This window comes from Strigops habroptila, chromosome 5 (genome assembly GCF_004027225.2).
Source record: "Strigops habroptila isolate Jane chromosome 5, bStrHab1.2.pri, whole genome shotgun sequence".
NCBI classification, from domain to species: domain Eukaryota; kingdom Metazoa; phylum Chordata; class Aves; order Psittaciformes; family Psittacidae; genus Strigops; species Strigops habroptila.
Window position 1 is genome coordinate 7713390 of NC_044281.2, and position 19658 is coordinate 7733047.

A 19658-nucleotide genomic window follows, 5' to 3' on the forward strand; every position below is an offset into this window, starting at 1 on the left:
ATACTCAGAGTTGTGAGTTCCTCAGCACCGGGCAAGAGCAGGCACCAGTTGATTGATAGGCAGTGAGTGATATGAATGTCCATTCAGAACAACTGAACAAAACTCGTAGGTTCATCCAAACAGAGTTAACGAAATGAAAAACAAAAAAGCATGCAAAGAGTAAGGATGGAAGCTCCTTAAGGTCAGCAAAGATTTACTCAACTTTCCACATCCCTTTCTGTTCCCTCTCTCTTGCTGGTATTTATTCCCTTGATTCTCCTTAAGTTTGCTTGAAACTACCAATTAGCCTCATTAGCATGCCCTCCGGAGATTATTTCTGCACTATTTCCATGTGAGCTGTCAGCTGTGAGAATGTGAGGTTTCTTTAAGCAGGCTTTTTAGCCTCAGGACTGTCAAGTGTCAAGTGAGTTGCGTGTGGGACACTGGAACTAATAGGCTGCAGAGTTCAAACATCTGGATTATTGTACTTATGGGCTAGGTGGCCAGCAGTGGTTTATAGATTGTTCTTGTTTTAAATTAGAACCAGGATTGCAGGTGAATTAAGTCCTTCTCATATCCTGTTTTTACTTTCAACAAAGCTAGGTATTTCTTCTGCTCAGCCTTTGCTATGTTACTGCCACCACCTTACATCTACTGTTTACCAAAAATAATTAGGAAATTTCCAAAATAAACAAGGAAAAAAAAAATAGGGCTGGGTCATAGGAAATACGAGAATTGCACAACTTTTTGAACAGAAACTTCGACAAGAACATATAATTTTACCAACACAAACAAAACTGTAAGAATCTGTCCAACAGCCAGGCTGTTCACCATTCAGAAGGATTTCACATATACTGATCTCCATAAGGATTCATCTTCAAGAAACCATCAGACAAGTCAGCAGCTGCAGTCTCTGACTTTAATAAAATAATAACATACACTTGTCAGTTGTGGTTCCTGAACTGTAATGAATATTTCTCTCAGAAATGCCTCCTTCAGATTGCTCTGATTCTGAAAGTGTAAAGCCAACCTTGGCCTATTTCAAAAAGTATTTTGAACTTAGAACCTGAGAATTTTAGGTGTAACTTACTGGAGTATTATTTCTGGTTTGGAACATAGGAAGGAAAAATACTTACATGAACTAATTTGTAAAGCTTTGTTAAAATGTCTTGCATTTTCACTAGAAATTATTATTAGCCACTAAAAGGGAGAGAGTGATGGGTTTCATTGATCTAAGCTTTTTTTTTTTCTCTCTACTATATGCTTTTGCATAAGTAATATTTTCTTCATGCTGAATTCTTAAGGGAAATAAAATCTAGTCAATTCCTGTAGTTTTACAAGTTGTTTTTCAGTTTGTTGCTCTAGTATTACTGAAAAGAGGGAAAATGTGGAAATAAGGATATACATCAAATCTTAATGATATGTGTGGAACCAAGAATTGCATTTGAAGGAACAGATAATTTGAAGCGTATACTAAAATGTCACTAAGCCATATAATCTACTGTTGCTGTAGCACTTACGTGCTTCTGAAATGGGAGATAGTCAGGAGTCAGAGACAAGTAACTCAGCAAATCACATTAATTAGAGCATTCTGTTAATAAGATTAGATGGGAGGGAAGTCTTGTGTCCTCATGAATATAGGATTATTTCTGAAAAGCCATTGAAGTCAGGAATGTGTAAGTCTTTCTAACATCTGTGTTACGTATTCTGACACATCTCGGAATTAAGAGGCCACATCCCAACTTGCAGTTTATGAGGCTTTGAGGAACTGCAGCTATTAAAAGCAAACCCATTCTCAAAATGAAAAAGCATTCACCGTAATTGCATGTGCATACTTAATGTTAAAATCATTTTTAAAAGCTTTAAAACTAGGTACAGGTTTTGGGTTTGAGGTTTTGTTTGGTTGTTTGTTTTTTTTTTCTTAATGGATGTTCGAAAACATCTTACTTTGGTATGTGGTTAAGTGAATCTTCCTTATGCTCCTTAGAGATGTATTTCGGGGGCTTGCCATCTTCCCCTTCTTGCCTTTGGGTAATCAGACGAGAGGGAGGTGGGAAAGTTGGACCTCTTCAGCTGTGTTTTATTTTCAAAATTGAAGAGCACTCTGTTAATTTTGTACTAGTTGTAACTTTTTACTTGTACTAGTATTTGCTGTTAGAATGATGTGTACAAGGAAGAATGGGTGAGATGTTTTATGTTGATTTTTATGAATAACGCTCGGACATACTAACTGGAATTGTGCTGTGCATTTCCAATAGGCTAGTGTAATTTATCACATTCATTAGATAGAATCATAGAATAGTTAGGGTTGGAAAGGACCTTAAGATCATCTAGTTCCAATCCCCCTGCCATGGGCAGGGACACCTCGCACTAAACCATGTTGCCCAAGGCTCTGTCCAGCCTGGCCTTGAACACCGCCAGGGATGGGGCATTCACAACGTCCTTGGGCAACCCATTATAGTGCCTCACCACCCTCACTGTAAAGAACTTCTTCCTTATATCTAACCTAAACTTCTCCTGTTTAAGTTTGAACCCATTACCCCTTGTCCTACCACTACAGTCCCTAAGGAAGAGTCCCTCCCCATCATCCTTATAGGCCCCCTTCAGATACACATACATTCTTTGAAGCTAAGGGCAAACTTTCCGATGTTTGTACAGCCTGTAGAATAATGAGATAGAGGCTCTAGGTGCTGCCCTGAAGCAAATAATCACAGGTCAAAGTTCAGAATAAGTGAGCAACAGAAGACCTTGGACTTGACTCTCATGAACTTTCTTCTCAATTGGAATGATTAAATGATAATGCAGACAAGAAATGGGTGAATTGTTATCCTCAAAGATACTGAGGAGGTTTTCTGCAAATCTGCCCCAAATCTCTGTTCTCAAATCAGATCCCAAATTTTGAATTCTACTTCAGTGCCTTGAGCTCAAGACTAAATGTGTTCTCAATACCCGCTCTCTTAGTAAAAAGGATTATGTTGCTATTTAGAGAAGATTCTAAATCCTTACATGAAGGATTTTAAAATATACTGTTTTCTTACTTTATGTTTGCCTAACAATGCGAGTATCACTATAATGATCTAGACTAGATTAATTTTACTACTTCAGCACCAGAATATAGGTCTTTTATTGAAAAGGGTAGTATTTTTTTATAAAGTAAGACATGACAGCCAACATTAGTGTTGAATTAATTGCCAATGGAAGATAATTTATGAATTACTTTCCAAGTCAGTTATGTTCTCTTAGAACAGTTCATCTGAGATGTTCATCTCATCTGCTGATAGATCTTACAGTCACAATACTAGTGGTTTCATTTCACACCTGATGATGTCAAGTTGAAGTAGTCACTATTAAACATTTTTCCAGTTTGCTAAAATAATCTTTCTAATAAAAATTCTGGTTCCCTAATTTGTATTATTTAGAGGGAAAAATATCTCCAATGTTTAGGTAGTGCTCTGCAAATTTGTTTTAAATACCTGAAGAATGGTAGCTTAAAGGGGCAGTTCTTTCTGTTCCAAGTATTGAATTACAGTGATCACATATGTTTTATAGTTGGCTTTCATGTGAGATTATTTTAAGAAATGACAATTTCTTCTAAAAAACCAGATAATAAGAGAATGTGAACAGGTTCATAAAACCATAATCATCACAGAGAATACGCTTCTAGTTACATGCAGGAGAAGTGAAAGATTCAGCGCAGTTAAACCAATATAAGAAGCGCTTTTCTTGTTAGGGCTCATTGCCTATGTAGTACTTGTTTCCAAAATCCATGCTGGAATTGAGGAAGAAGGATTCACAGCAGGATTTGACTTTTATACAGGCAGGACATTCTCAGATAATGAGGCAGAGGTATGTTAAGGATACGTTCCCTGTCTTTGAAAGCAAGATTTCCAATATATTTCTATTATTCCAAAAGTCTTAAATGTGATTCCTGAAGATTCTTTAACAGGTTATCTTGTACTGTGGTTATGAATCTGTAATAGATGAAAATGCTATCTAACTGCTTTGTTTAAGTGCCACCCATTTAGCCTTAAGCTTCTATATGTTCTGGTGCACTCCAGCCTCTGTTATGTATTTGCTCTTTCAACTTGCCTCCTAAGTGTGCTTTCTTTATGCTGTTACCCCTTTTCATTTCAAATAATCAACGCATCCAGAACCAGTGCTGGTCTCCCTGTCCTTTTTCTTTTCCTACAAGATACTCACTTTATTTAAAGATATTTTCTCAGAACTTCAAACATGATGCAGTTTTTGGGTCACAGTTACTACTCTGCTTTGTCCCCTGTGTTTTTCTTAGCTGCTGCGTGGATCTTCTTTCTCTTTAACTTCCACAGATAGCTAATCTGATTTTCACTTGGCTACCCCAGTCAGATATTCTCTGACAATTTTTGAGGGTATTCTGTCAATACAGTAACTCCCAAAGACATCTGCAGGTGTCATTTGTGCAAAACTAACAATAGAGTCAAAGTAGAAGGTGGAGCTTAGGAAGTAGTTATTAGGAGCAAAGAAAAAAATTACATCTTTAGTGAGAAAATACGGACTTTTTTTGGCCACTTTTACAAAAATACTGCTCTTAATTTATGTGAGTATGGCACTTCTTTTAACAGGTTCTTGTAGATTAACCATGTGATTATGGATTACACTTTTCATACTGACTCTAGATATTTCCCCTCTGAGATTGCTTTACTAAGAAAATGTTAGGTTCATTCTTTTTTTACAAACGTAGTGGTTCTCAGTATAGGAACTCTAAACTCTACAGTTTAGGAAACAAAAAAAATCAAAAAGCCCAACAAAGGTAGTTCACAGATTCGGAAGAGATGCAATGTCCTTAAAATAGGCAATTTTAAATTTAACATTAAACTGGAAAAGGGCTTTAATAAATTGAGAGTTATGGACAATAATTATTTGTTCCTATTACGAAGGCTATTTGTATTTGAGTGAGGATTTTGTTCCTAACTATGACTTTTTTTTGTTTTGTTTGGGTTTGTTGGGTTTTTTTTTTGTCCCACAGGGAATTCCTGTTACTGTTTGTCATTGCATGTTGTCATGGCAAAAGAGAGTGATATAACAAGTTCAGCATTATCATGTTAGTCAGAGGAGGTAGAAATCAGTTCAGAGAAAAATAAACTATTCAAAAATTGAAAATATCTCTGGAATTGTATCTCTGTTTTTATAAGATAATGTTAGTATTCTCCAGTCCGAAAGAGTAATTTCAACACTTTTCCATTTGTCTTTATTAATATATATACTATATAAATATATATATATATAAAAATCCATTACAACTTCTTCCACAACTTGTAGAGTTTATTTGCATTGGACAGAGGAAGGCTCTAAAGATTTTGAGTCTGGCTTCAAGCTGAAGAAGTTATTGCAAGCTGAACTCTTGGAATTGCACAATCCTACCTTGAAACAGCACATGGAAACTCCTGGCTCTTCTTGTACATGTTGTTATGAAAGAGAGAATCTGAAGCCTGCTCTCGGATTCATGCCTAGCAATGAAGTCATCTGGGAAATATCTCTTTGAAAGAACAGCCGCGTTCTGAATGATGTCGTGGCCTGTTTACTCATGTGGTTCAGAGGTGCACCCCTACCTAAGCCAGCTGCCTCACTACATTAAAGAAGTTGTGAGTTAATCAGAATGCTCCCAGCTTTCAAAGCTTCATCTTACAGCATTGCAGAATGTTTTTGGCAGTTTTGTGAGTTAAGTTTGGTTTTGTTATCAAATACTTGACAGCATAGCTTGTTTCTTCATAAGGGTTGTTTGTCATCTCAGTTCAGTTTTCATTGTTCTTGGGGATGTTTTGTTTGATAGGCTGAATGTTTGCAACAGGAAAAAAAATAGTAAGTAGGACAGATGAAGCCTGAGAACACTGAGTTCAAGCTTTAACTTGGTATATTTTGTGAAGAAAGCCAGATAGCCCACAGAATGCTAATGCAGAGCAGACCAGTACATGCTACAATTGAAGGAACAGTGGCATTATGAAAACTCTTGGGTTGATACAGCAGCAGGGCAAAACAGAGCCAAAAACTAGGACAACAGTTTTGCATGTTTTATGCAGGGTGTTATGTGGTAATTCCTGAGAACGTTGTTGTAGAATACTAGCACTTGGGATCTTGATCTTGCTATTCCTTTAATTGTAGCGTTGTACTAGATGGAGTTTTTTGAGGAGGTGGAGGGCATGGCTGTCCTTCAGCATTTTGGGAATGCTAAAGAAATGGAACTGTAACCTCAGTTAGGGTAGACAGTGGGTTTATGCAAGTAGTAACAATGAAAGCATTTTTTCACACTGCAGTGCAGGGAAGATCTCTCTGGACTTGCAGTGTTGCTAGCCTGCATCTGCAGAGATTGAGTGGGAATTAAAGCAAAGGTGGTCTCTGTGTTCTAGAGTTTTCTAACATTTACATTTGACATCTTAGCAAAAGAGTCTGTAGGTGCAGAGCTGTTTGTACTACTTCAGTACGTTTGAGTGGAATGTAGGAATTGTTGAAGTTGTGTCTTACAGCTAATATGAATTAAATCACTGGATTGGCACCTGGTTTATGAAAATAAAAAAATGCAAAGACAACATCAACTTTCTTACATTAAGATATTTGAAAATGTCTAGAGCTAGGTGAAAAATAGTATGTCAGCAAATTTGCAGGCTTAGTCTCACTTACTGTTTCCATAAAAAAATGATGCTTGAGTTGAATCCAGTTCTGTGGTGCAGAACTAAGTCTACTGTCTAATTATGGACTTGTAAAGATGAGAAACCTGTCCACTCTGTTGTTATGCACTTTTAAAGCTGAAAAGTCGACGTTTAAAATAGCAACATTGAATTATTTTTAGGTGGACTCCCTTCAGTTCAGGTAAAGTAAGTATTTTTTTACTGGGAACAATCCTGTCAGGAATACAAATTTTCTGAATTGAGGTATTCAGCAGTGTGATATGTCTTCAGAGAGTGAGTATCAGAGCAGCTTCATGTTGGAATATATCTTTCTAAAGGAAGGGTGTTAATTAGTTCCATTTTCCATGTCTGGATACAGAATGGTTTTGTGAATGTACACGTACACCCTTCCCTGTGCACCCACATTATCAGAAGTATAACCTGAATAATCACCTTCACTGAATGTTGGCTCAGTAATGATAACTCTTACAAAAATAGAGAGATACTATATTTTAAGATTTAGCAGTGAATTTAGAGTTGCCAGTTCTTGGAGGTGAGAGACTAAATAAAATCTAAACTAATATGAGAGTGATGATAGAGGATTGCAGGAGCTAGCAGAGATGTTATTCAGCATCTATAGCTGGATGGCTCAGTCATTTTCTAGCTAAGTCAGAAGCCACTGAAACCATGAATATGATCAGGCTAGATCACAGTTGTCAACAGTATGCTCATTTGGTAAGTTTTCTCTAGTTAGTTATCTTAAAACTTCCAGGCAGTAACGATGGTACACGACAGGAGGCTCTGCAGAGTTGATGAATAGGAGTGGAGAAACAGAAGGTAGTAATTTGGTGCCATTGTTCAATGTTAGAGGAATCTCTGTCTTAAGTGTTAATAGTTCTTGTACTGAAAGCGAAGGAGCTATAATAACTTGAAGATGGTGCCTTTGAATTACCCACAGACATCTCCTGTTGCAGTAAAAGGAGCTGACAGATCCTGGGGAGGGGATGACACACCAGAAAAAACCCCAAACCACAACAAACCCAAACCTGTTCCCATGTGAAAAAGCCAAAACTGGAAATACTGAGTATGTCCAAATTGAAACCAAGAGGATCAAGTTTGGAAGTGCGTTGTTCTTTATTTTTCTACTTCTTTTTATCCAGTCTCTGAGCACAGGATTCTTGCATGTGAGGCTAATGAACATTGCAGCACACATGATGAAAGAATGCTGTCAAAAGAATGTGCTTCCCCCACTCACAACCAGGGAATGTATGATAAGAAATATTTTTCTCCAGTGATCAGTCGGCTCTCACTACCATCTTCCCTTGACCTTGTTTATTTCATGCTAAATATTACTTTCTTTTTTTTTTTTTGCTTATTTATCAGCTATGGGAAGTGCACCTGGGCTTAAAAGAAAAGCAGGCCTTCAGTACGATATGCTACTAATACTGGCATTTTTGTCATTTGTGCGCTCTTAGATTTTAAGAGTAAAATTTTTCCTTTTTAAGCTCTTTTCCCATACTGCAAAAGTTTTTAAAGAATTTTCTTAAAATTACTTGAGCTCACTGATTTTTGCTCCAAGTTGATGTATCCCTAAGGGATATTCCTATTACTCTCCTGCTGCTGCCTCTGTACTTTCACTGGGTGGGAATGTAGAGCTCACTTAGACCAGCAGTGAACTGTTAGCTCCAGTCAACAGGTCTGCAGAGCATTGCCAAAGAACTGCTTTTCCTTATCCAGTTGTTAGAGGTGGAAATAAGTCTGCATGTAGCTGTGTTTATTCTCAGCCTGTGGCTAAAATCTGGGTAGCTGTATGGTGGCTGGTGATGCTGCATGCAATGGGAGAGCAGTCTATGCCCCTCCCCCCAACCCCCGGTCCATTACCCTCTTCAGATTCAGCCTGACAGCATTTTCAGAGCATGATACAGTTTGAGATGTGCTTCTGAAATACTGTGGCGATTGATGGATTGAAGAAATACTGAATGTTTTTTCTTGTACAACTGGTATTTTCTATAGTGACAGTCTTGACAAGATAAGCTTTTTACTTCTTCTGCTTTCTTTCTGTATTCCACCCTGATCTTATCTTCCTTGTGAAGGTACTAGCTTTATTTCGTAACATTATTTTATCTTTAGGATTAGACTCTTTTATACAGAGAACATCTTTGATAGCTGTGTTGCTGTCTGATTTGGTTTTAAATATATACTTGTTGATAGCCCCTTTAGCATATGACCAAACTGATCTCTCTGGAGAAATACTAAGTTTTGATCATTTACAAAGTGGTATCATAAATTCTCCTGAAGTTCTGCTTGCAAACAAACTGGTTATGTTAATGTAAATATATACTCCGATTGTATTTTCCTTTTTCTGAGCCCTTTGTTTTTTCCCATTTGGCTGTGGATTCAAATGCAGTGAGACTTGAGGAAGAGTATGACCTGGTGTAATTAATCTCATTCTTTTGCCTTTAAAATTACACCAAACTAGATTCAGCTTATTTGGACCACACTTCAGGTTTCTTCCCAGTGAGCAGCTGTATAATTTCGCATCAAATCTAAACTTGGGTTAGAAGACAGGTGTAGGCAGGATTAGGACTGCCATATGTCCTCAGTTTTTCAGGCATCTTTACCAGAATATTTTTAGATATTCCTGCTTCCAGATATTTGGATTCCTGACAAGAGCTACATCCAGAGCCTGGTGAGGTGTACTGTTCCAAAGAAATGTCTGTATTGTCTATGTCCATCAAATGTTCAAAGATACGTTAAGCTTTAGTTCTCACATTATGTTCTTTATTATTTAGTCATAGCACCAAATTTAAAGACTGAGATGATTGTTTACATGACTGATAGTGAAGAATTCTTAAGTTACTGCACTTCTAGAGAATAGAAGAAAATACAAATTAAACCAGTGTGGCTTGTTGTGAGGTTGCTTAAAATCAAGCACAGTGTTTTTTACTGCATCTGGAAGATTCTTTAGTTAACCATTGCCTAATTATTTTATGGTCCTCTCTCTAATGCTCTTCTCCCCCAACCCCATATTTCAATAACTTATTAAATAGATTTTTCTTTCTTTATGTCGTAATTACTGTAAATATTTTCACCTCTGTATTTCCCTCATGAATTTCACTTAATTCTACTGACGGATGAAATACCTGGTAATACTTGATTTCTGTAAGATTTCCATTAGAAGACCTTTCTTGTTGGGGTTGTTTGGTTTTTTTTCTTCCTCTATTTTTAATCATGCATTCCTTCCTTTATTGCAAATAGTACTTGAACACTCCCTCAGAAAAATGCACAGAATTGTTTTCTTGTGTCAGAGTCACTGTTTGTGTGGAACATTACAGTCAGATGAGCAGGGGATATCCACGGAATGTGCTGATGTCTGTGGCACTTTTGTACTCCCATGTGGTGAGTTTGATTTCTGCTCTCATTTGAGCACCAGTCATGCCTGGGAGAGGCAGTTGTTTTTAAGGTGTTGCTGGAGAAGTGCTCCCCAAAAAGGAAAAATCCAAACATTTAGGTACTCTGGCAAAAACATGCGTTGATAGGGAACCAGGGAAGCTGTTATGAGTGGGAAACTGCATTGTGGGGTGGGGGAAGGAGAAGGAACCCAAAACAGAAAGAGGTGGGTATTTATGCTGCTTAGTTGGCAGAGAAGAGTCACATATGCAAGGTTGAGCAACAACTGTTCATGTCTTAGGGAGTGATTAACAGCATAGACATTTGTTCATCTGTTTTCTGCATAGCTTCAAAACTGGTCCCACGTCTCTTTCATTCTCATTTTATATTATATACTGTTATTCTGATGTTATTGAAATGTGGATTCATTTATCTTCCTTTCATCAGTAAATCAACATCCTTTAACTTCTGCTGTAGAAGGAGCTAATTTGTCAAATCCTGGCAACAGGTATCCAGTAATTTTGTATTGCTTTTTTCATTTCTTTATTGTATTAGTTGAGTAAGTACTTTTTTTCATATAATTGTGTTTAAATCTGCATATAAGGGAACTTTTAATGTTCAGGGTTTTCAGAGTAATAAAGAAATGTGGCACTGTGAAAGACTGGGGTTTTCGAAAGATTGACATGTGATGACAAAAGAAAACAGATGTTGTTTTAGTATTGAAATATCCTACACTGCTCTCTACTGGAAGAGTGGAAGTCTACATTAAATATTAAAAAGTTCACCTAAAACTATTTCTTAGTCAAGTTCTAGATTTAATTATTCTCTTTGACTCTGATAAAACTAACTTTTCCAAAGGTTGGGTAGGTTTTTGTACTTCCCCGAAGTTTTGAAGAAAAGCATCTGGATATACTTTGCATGTAAAAAAGTAGAGTGTTGAGGATTGAAATGTAAGCAGACAGCTGGTAGAATTACTGGAGAGCATCTTGTTAATGGCTAGGAAAAAAGTGAACTCTTAACCTTAATTCACCTGACCTTACTTACAACTATTGGGCACGTGATAACAGCAATAGACTTGACAGAATTGTAAAGAATTTGGAATGCCTGAAGTCACCCTACATTTGAAATAGCCTTTTAATTAAGCCAGCAAAATAAAGGCAAAGAAAGACCTACCTTTTCTTTTAATAGTTTCTCCAGCCAAAGTACAACTATAAAAGCATTTTTAATTATTTCAGTATGGAATTGGACCAAAACATGTCTTGCTCAATTTAAATACGTAGGAAATTTTTCATTTCAACTAGATTCTGAAGGAAGAAGTATTCCCCACAAAAGGTCTGCGTGCTAGTTTGTTGTGCAAGACAGCCCCCCTGGCCATTACTGTGCTGAATTATTCTCCCAGTTGTTCTCAATGATAAAACTTCTGTTGATTCTGGTATGTTGAAATAGTGTCTGTTAAGTCTCTGCAGCTGCACTATCTTGCAAATCTTTGCATGTGGAGCGAGCACATCTGGTTGTCTGCTAATATTGAATTATAAACAGTTTGATCTGGGGTGTTTGTCTCATATGTGGCTGGTCAACAGCTCGCTTTCTTAATGGCAAACATCAGTGAGGAAAGAGCAACCCTTAATGTACTTTAAAGGAACAGTTAAATTGTTTTGACTGATAAGATTCATTGACCTCATAAAGGTTTTTTTTCTGATTATAGACAGCTGCAAATGAGATCAGAATAAGTAATATATTAGAAAAATAACCTTTCATCAGTTTTGTAGGGAATGTGGAAGAATGACAGACTGCAATGAAAAATGTGTAGTAATTCATATAGGAAAAAGACTGCCTTAGCTTGCTTTATGTTATACAAAATATTAAATGCCATCCTCTTCAAACTTCTACTGAAATGCAGTATGATTATGGTGAATTTCTCATTAGCACTTAACAATATATAAACATTTTAAAAGGTGAGTTTAGTGGCATGCTTAACTTACTGATCATTTTTATTGGAATTGTCTTATCATGCATTATGTACACCAAGTTCAAGAATAACTCTTTTACTAGTTGCAAACAGTAAATACATGTAACAATCCTATATATAAACATTTTTCACCTGTATTACATATTGGATGTTAATGAACACTTAAGAGTGCAATGTTTTTATTAATTTGCATATAGGTTTAATAGTGAATGATGTGAGGGGTACTGCTACATCATTTTCTGGTTTGCTTTTCTGCAGCTATGTGTAGGAGTAGTCTTAGCTACTTAGACCTAGGCTCAGCAGCCAGGTCTGCAGAAGGTTCATAGCTGCAGAAGGGAACCTCGAGGTGGTCAGAGCAGTCATTGACTTTTCAAGTTTCCATCTAGAATTCTGCATCAGTATTGCGTTCTAAATGAGCCTGATCTTGAAAAAGGAAATCTAATATTTACCAATTTTGCTTTGAAATTGCAGTTGCAGAAACTCCTCCATGATGAATATTTATACCATTCATGCCACAGCTGTACTGAACTCCTGATAAAACAAATATTTGTTCTCTGTGTTTGTCTAAGATCTGGTGAGAAAAATCTGCTGAAAAGGGGATAATGACATGGCCATCTCCCCATTGTGTGATGATGGTGAATTAGTTGCTAGTTACTTTGGGAATCCCAGAGGTGGCAGCACAATCCATTGTGTTAGAGATTATACAAACTTTGTCACATTGCGTTTGTCTTCTAAAGTCTCAGCTTTGCAAATACATATGTGTTTGCTTAGCTTAACTATTACGAGTAATGCTATAGTAATTGGTACCTAATATTAAGCAAAATAATGAGGATAGGGCAAATTACACAGAAAAGGTACGGAGTAGAAAAAGCAAGCAGTTAAAAAGCCTTCAGTTAATACATTAGGTGTATGTTAAACCTATGTTATATAGTCATTGTTCAGTTATAATTAGAAAATAACTTGTCTTGATTTGAAATTCTGTTAATATTTCCCTCCCAATTACATCAGTCTAATTAATACAAATATTCTGAATATTTGTTCTTTATTACTGGTTTTCTTTTTATTACTCTCTCACAAAAAAAAGAAAATATTAAAATGAGAAAGCTTATGAAAGTTGGGGATGAAATCTGTAAGCAGGTAATAACTAAAATTTTAGCTTACCTGAATAAAAAAAAAAACCAAAACCTGCAGTTAACAGAGATACAAATATATATCAGATACAAACAATGTAACCCATGGCACAGTCTGATTGATATTAACACTTAAGCTGTAAATATTCTTTGTAATTCTGGATTAAATGCATCTTACTACATTTTCCTATGCTGAACAGTTTATTAAGAATAAGTTCTAATGCCACATCCAATTCAAAAGTGTCAAGAGCAATAAGAATTTCAGTAGTGATGCTTAATGTCAAAATAGATACTCATGTGGAAGACAGCCTATAGTGTGTGACTGTTGGAATTCTGTTTGGTTATGTTCCATAGATAATGCTCATTGTGATGCTACGATATAATGCTATGATGTTTCCATATATCTCAGGTCTTGGTTGGTTATTTCTTGTATAACTTGTTGAGCAAACCCAGTTAATACATGTTTCTTCAGGTATTGTTGATCATTTAAACCTGTGCTTTCAGCAATTTATCTTTCTAGTTAAAATGTTTTACTTCTCCCTGTCCTGCATGATCAGAAATGGATTTGGGGAACATTTCTTAAAAATTTAGTGACATTTACCAATTCCCCAGCTGTGGCAAAAGCTTAATTCACTGCTTACACTTTCTAAGGCAGTAACGTGAGTTAGTATTAGGTACAGCCCCATGGAAAACTTATGGAAGTTATTGTTTATGGAAGGATTGGTCTGCTGCTGGGATTTACTGAATGCAGCAAAGATACCTTCTGCTTTCTTGGGCTTTGGATCAGAGTGAAATAGCTGAGAAGGAAGGGGAGGGTAAATGACTCTTTTGATTTTGAGATATCTTTTGCTATCTCAGTCATCTGGATGGTAGTAAGCAAATAAGAAATGTAGGGCATCCCTGTGCCCTTCTGAAGTGGCTGCAGGCAAGGCAGTGTACCCCAGGGCATCTAAAAGTGTACTCAACACAATTCCAAGGCCTGGCCCTAAATCTGTATCAAGAAGTACCAGGCTGCTTACATCGATAATGCCTCCGGAGCTGCCAGTTTCAACATTAAACAAAGATGAGGAAGCATGCATGGATGACGGTACGTTCAGCCGTCTTCCGCTTCACTATGGACAGCAGTGACCTGTGCTCTCTGCTCCTTGAGCCTTGTCCGCACTTGCAGCTGTTAGTTCCTGTGGTTATGAAGGATTCCTGTACTGTATATAATGTGCTCTGGCCTGCTCACAAACTTTACAGCAATTCTGCTTCTGCCTCTTGTGTTGTGCCAAGTGTGTGGTGTATAAATATCTTGTGTACAGATATCTGGTATTATCAGCATTCCTATTAGATTCTCATCTGACATCATCTACTTTCTTTCTTGTCCATTTAAGGTTGTAGTTACTTTTTTTCATTTCCCTTTCTGTCTCTGTCACATGTGGTATCCATAATGTCCAAGAATCATTCTTCTTTTTCTGTGTGCATTTTCCACAAGTGTCACTTTCCCAAGAAAGAACACACCCTCTATTTAAAGTCATTGGAGATGTTATATGAAAGACATGAAATCAATAATAGAGGTTTCTGCTTTGTTATTACAAAACCTTGATCTGTTAGCTGGAGAACTGTTATAGAGAATATAGACAGCAGATGTCCATGGTCCTTTGATTTACACACTGTTGTATTCAAGATGGCACATCATATTTCAGAATCAGTAGCGCATATCTAATGAGACTTAATTATAGGTTTCTTTGCAGGAGTAAAGCTTGAGGACATTGACTACAGTAAACATGTTTTGAAGTTTTAATAAAATGTTAAACTTCAGAAACTATGTTGAAAGTTATCTGTAGCTTGGCAAATTTAAGTTCCGTTTGAAACTGCTAAGTCTTAAAAATTATGCATAACTCTGTGTGTCATGCTACACAGAAAATTGTGTAGTTTAGAGAAAAATAATTGGGTTGCTGTTTCTTGAGATTGTTTTGGCATGTACGAGTACATGGTGTGACTTAAATCAACTGTACCTCAATGTGAAAATCAGGCAATTCAAAATGATTAAATTATTACACAGATGCATTTTGGGCAGAATTATCATACTTTTCATAACAGTTCAGAAGAAGGCAAGCAAAACTGTACAGAAGAATGTAAAAGCATTTCAGTGTGCAAATAAATTGTACGGTCTTTTTGAAGTACCATGCTTTCTATAATAACCGGTATATGTTTCGCTTTCATTAAGACCTTGCTTGGTAAAAATTTGGCCTTTAGTAGAAATTCTTTGAGCATGAGCCTTGTTTTTGTGTAAGTTGGAGCCCAATTCCTTTAAATCTGTGAAATAACTGTACCAAGCAGCTTGGAGAGCAAAATCAGGCCTTTTGTTTTGCAGCACTGTATGAAAGTTTTAGTAACATAGTCCAAACCATTGGCTCATGTTGATTCATGGGAAGTAACTTACATAGGGGGTTTTTTGCATTGTTCTGCTGTTCTCTAAAAGAGATTATATTACCGAAATGGTAATTTCCTAGTGGGAAAAGCTACTTAACGTCTAATTTACAGACTTGCAGAGGATCAAGATAAAATGTTTTTTAAAAGCTGCTTTTGATAATTCTTCTATTTGCCTAATTAGAATTTAATTCTTGTTATTCTCTTGATTAGAAATAGCTGTATGAATATTTGTTATTCATCAAGTATTGAAACAATTGTCTTTCCAAAATGTTATTTGGAAATTAAGATTACTTGAGTTAATTAGGCCTTTCAAGGTATAACTTATTACTCACAAATTATAATCTTCTCAGTTTCTTGGCAGTACAGAAGTGGAGCAGCCCAAAGGCACAGAAGTTGTAAGAGATGCTGTTAGAAAATTAAAGGTAAGAAGGCATTTCTAATAAGATATAAATGGAATGTATTCTTAGCCTGTTTTCATAGAAAAGACACTTTGTGGTTTTAGGTAAATTCATTGGCTCTAGAAGCAGTTGCTTTTACCAGTCTCTTCATAGGTGTGTAGGTACTTATGTCTGTATTATCAGGTGTGCTGCTGTACAAGTATTTAGTTCTCTCCTAGATTATACAACTATTTATAATACAAAGTTTATATACTTTAGTACATAATGCGTGTACTTTGGAACCTTTAGGGCTTCATTAATACAAACTTAGGTAGTAACAATTTTTTTAGCTGCCATCCTCACTTTGTGGCTGTTGAATACATCTAATGATGGCACTCCAAACGGGTTGCCAGAGAATTAAAGAAAATGGACTCTTCCTAATGACATCAGTAATGCCTGACCTGCATTTCTCTGGGCTGCGTGTTGCTTCCTGTGACCCCCAGTTGGGTGAGTTGCCTCTTGCTGCAAAACACAGAGTACCCTCCCGCTTAAGGTAAGCTGTTCATGCCAGAGAACATGAGTAATAATGTCAGACCATGCCGTAAGTGGGCTGTGGTAGCTCTGTGAATACTGGCTGTCCCTAACTGCTCTTCACCTTAAACTAACACGTCTCATCCACATAGACTGACTGTTAGACTGGAGGGGAGGTTTGTGACACTGGCATGAATGTTGTTCACCCTCCAGCTGTGGTAATTAGTGATATGTCTGGAAATAAAGCTGTAGTGAGAGAATAGGGTTTATAAAACAAGCCAAGGGGCATTACTGCCTTGTCCTTCAGGTCTTTGTGTTGTGTTGGAAAAGATCCATGCGCATAAACACTGTCTATGTGCCGGTACACATAGATGGCTGAGAAAACCAGACATTTAAAATTTCTTCTTGGTTATGTGTCCTTAGGCAATGAGAGACTCAGCAGCCTACTTGAAAGTGTCCTAGCGAAATGACTTGTTGGGGGTTGCTAACTGGTAACATGGCTTTGACTTGACTGTTTGAGCAAGAGCTCATATGCTTAAAGCTCTACAAATGCTATGAGTTGTGGTAGGGAATGCTGATTTCGTTTGTCTGCTAGCTCACTTTGCTGTGGAATTGCATTGTTTCATGCTTAGCTGCTTAGAGCTATTGGAGCATTAGTGTATTTAGATGTAAAAATTGTTCTGCCTACTTTCTGTAACTTTTTGTGGGGTTTTCATTATTCATTTAAACAGAAGTTCCTTGGAAATGGACAGAAAAAATTTGGGAATCAATGCAGAAAAATTTCATTCTGTACTATTACTATAATAAAGGAAGGAAGAAGTAATGAAACACTATTCACAAAGCTCAGCTTTTAAAACTGAAGTTTGCCTTGAAAAAGCCATCTTTACAAGATTGGTTAGTACTTTTGCTCAGGTATTGAAACAGAAGTTCTTTGCCATTATTTTTGCTCTACCAACGTAGTACAGCTGCCTTTAGATCCACTTAATCAGTTCTTAGGCTGTTTTATGCCAAAAAGATTTACTCTGCTGCAGTTCATCAGAGACGTTATTACCTAGTTGTTTTCAAGTGTTTTAGGCTAATGTAAGTATGACCCTTTTTTAACCATTGCAGCATGCTACCAATGGAAACAAAATGTATGGTTTTGTGTGCATCTCATACAGTTTATGGCTGATACTGGAGTGAAGCCTGTTGTTTAGATGTTTTGTGTTTATACAATTCTATTACCCTGAGCAAAGTTAATTCTGAGCAGAAACCTGTCAAGATAATATCCTGCTATGGAGAAGTTTTGATTCTATTTTTAAGATGTTTTATCACACTCCTCCTAAGTAAAGCAGCTGCTAAGTGTCTCTGTCTAACTGGGGAAACTCCAGGCTAATCTGGGCTCTCGCTGATCACTGGAGGCTTTTGGTGGGTTGGATTTTATGATTTGGTACCTTGAAATAGTTTGCTTTGAAAGCAAGTCCAAAAAAGATTTCAAATAACTGTTCTGTGAAGTGTAGGAAGAGCCAGAACTATTCTGGCTTATGTATCTTGGGAGGGAGAGGCAGGGGGGAGAGGGAACAACATTTGCCAGCCTAGTACTAAAACATAAAAATAGAATTTTTTGGTATATGCTTGTGGTGCCATTGGAGTATGTAGATACCTCTTCTAACTTTTTATACGTTCCCTAAATAAGCCTCCTTGGAGAGATATGTGTCCAAATTGTTGCTGCCAGAATTACACTACTTTCATCAAGCTTGGAAGTTTGGAGCTTTGATTTCAAGTATTACATGGGATCTTATATGATCACAGGTTTATTGGGAAACTCACAAAATAATTAAAGGCAACTTTTGGAAAGACTTGGAAAATCTTGGAACAGAATTCAGAAAGCAATAAAGAGGTTTTATGTTTGAAACAGTCCTCAATTAGTTGAATACTCTTTTCAACATTACTTCTGTTGTGCATCTAGATTCTTTGAAGAGAAGCCTAGAGGTACTGTGTTTTATTATGAACCACACATCTGTGGCTTGTTTTTAGAAAACGTGAACTAAAAATTTGAAACCAGTGAAAACAGCTTGAAAACTAATGTCTTATATCAAAAGAAAACATATACAGTGTTTTTTGGAGTAGGCGAGTTTTTGAGATGCATAGCTTGTAATGCTATATTGTTTTGTTTTTTTTTTTTTTAAATTTGATGGATTTGTTGTGAATCACAGTGTTGTTAATCATAACTTGTTTTTAATGAAAATTAATAGCTAGCAGAAAAGCAGCTGACTTTATATTTGGAGCTATTTTTATGAGGGGCGTGCATTGCATTAGTAACCTTTTGAAGTCATGTGCTTACGGTGATTATAGACCATGAAATACTGTCACTGTAAACTATTTTTCTTAAGCCATCATGTCACCAAACTGTGTCAGAAGAGACATTTGATACACAACTCTTCACTTCTTTTAAATCAAAAGCTCTTAACTTCTTAACAGCACAGAAACTCTTTTGCCGAACACAGGTTTGTGCAAAACTGTAGCATCCATGGACTTACTTTTACCAGGAGGTGGAGCTGGTGTTCTACAGTGAAATACAATAACTTGCAGGAAATTTTTCCTGATGCTTCAATGTACTTGTTCTACCCGAAATACTACTACTTCATTTTCTAAACACTTGACAATTTTACTGGGTCAGTTGCAATTTGAATATACAGGGGCTTTTTGGACATCTATATTTAATTTTTCTAGAGGGTTTTCCAGTATTTTTTTTCTGGTTAGGATTGCCCCTCATGTTTTCAAATTTCTTGGAGCTGTACTCCAGGAGAAAGAAGAAAGTTGGACATGTATGTTTGAAAGTGCTTATTTTTAAGATAAACTGTTCTCATAATTCATTACAAACAGTTTTTTTCTAGTCAAACTAATTTATAGAGTGAAATAAAAACTAAGGAAAATGGTACCAAGTTGTATCAGAACTATTAGAACATGCCTATATTATTCACATGTGCATATGTTGTCCAATCGCACTTTATAAAGCGGAATGTTTACTTTCCTTGATTAATGAAGGATGTAACTAAATCAGAATGTAGGAATTAATTTGGTCCTTCTGAAAAAGCGCTCGAAGGGTTGCCAGGGGTGAGAACAGGTCAAAAGATCAGCATGACAGATGCAAAGGCCAGCACAGTAAGAAAAGGCACACTAGTAAGAAGGTCGTGTGAAGGGGTGTTAGGGGTGTTGTGGTTTAAAACCAGACAGTAACTAA

At 36.6% G+C, this 19658-nt stretch overlaps 1 protein-coding gene across 11 annotated transcripts in view; it reads left to right on the forward strand.

Moving 5' to 3' along the window:
- Positions 1 to 19658, forward strand: part of GULP1 (GULP PTB domain containing engulfment adaptor 1) — a 157522-nt gene that overhangs the window by 96707 nt on the left and 41157 nt on the right. For all 11 annotated transcript variants that reach the window (XM_030487876.1, XM_030487879.1, XM_030487877.1 and 8 more), the window contains one exon: positions 15878 to 15949. In XM_030487876.1, coding sequence (XP_030343736.1) covers positions 15878 to 15949 — 72 coding nt within the window. The remainder of the gene's footprint in view (positions 1 to 15877; positions 15950 to 19658) is intronic.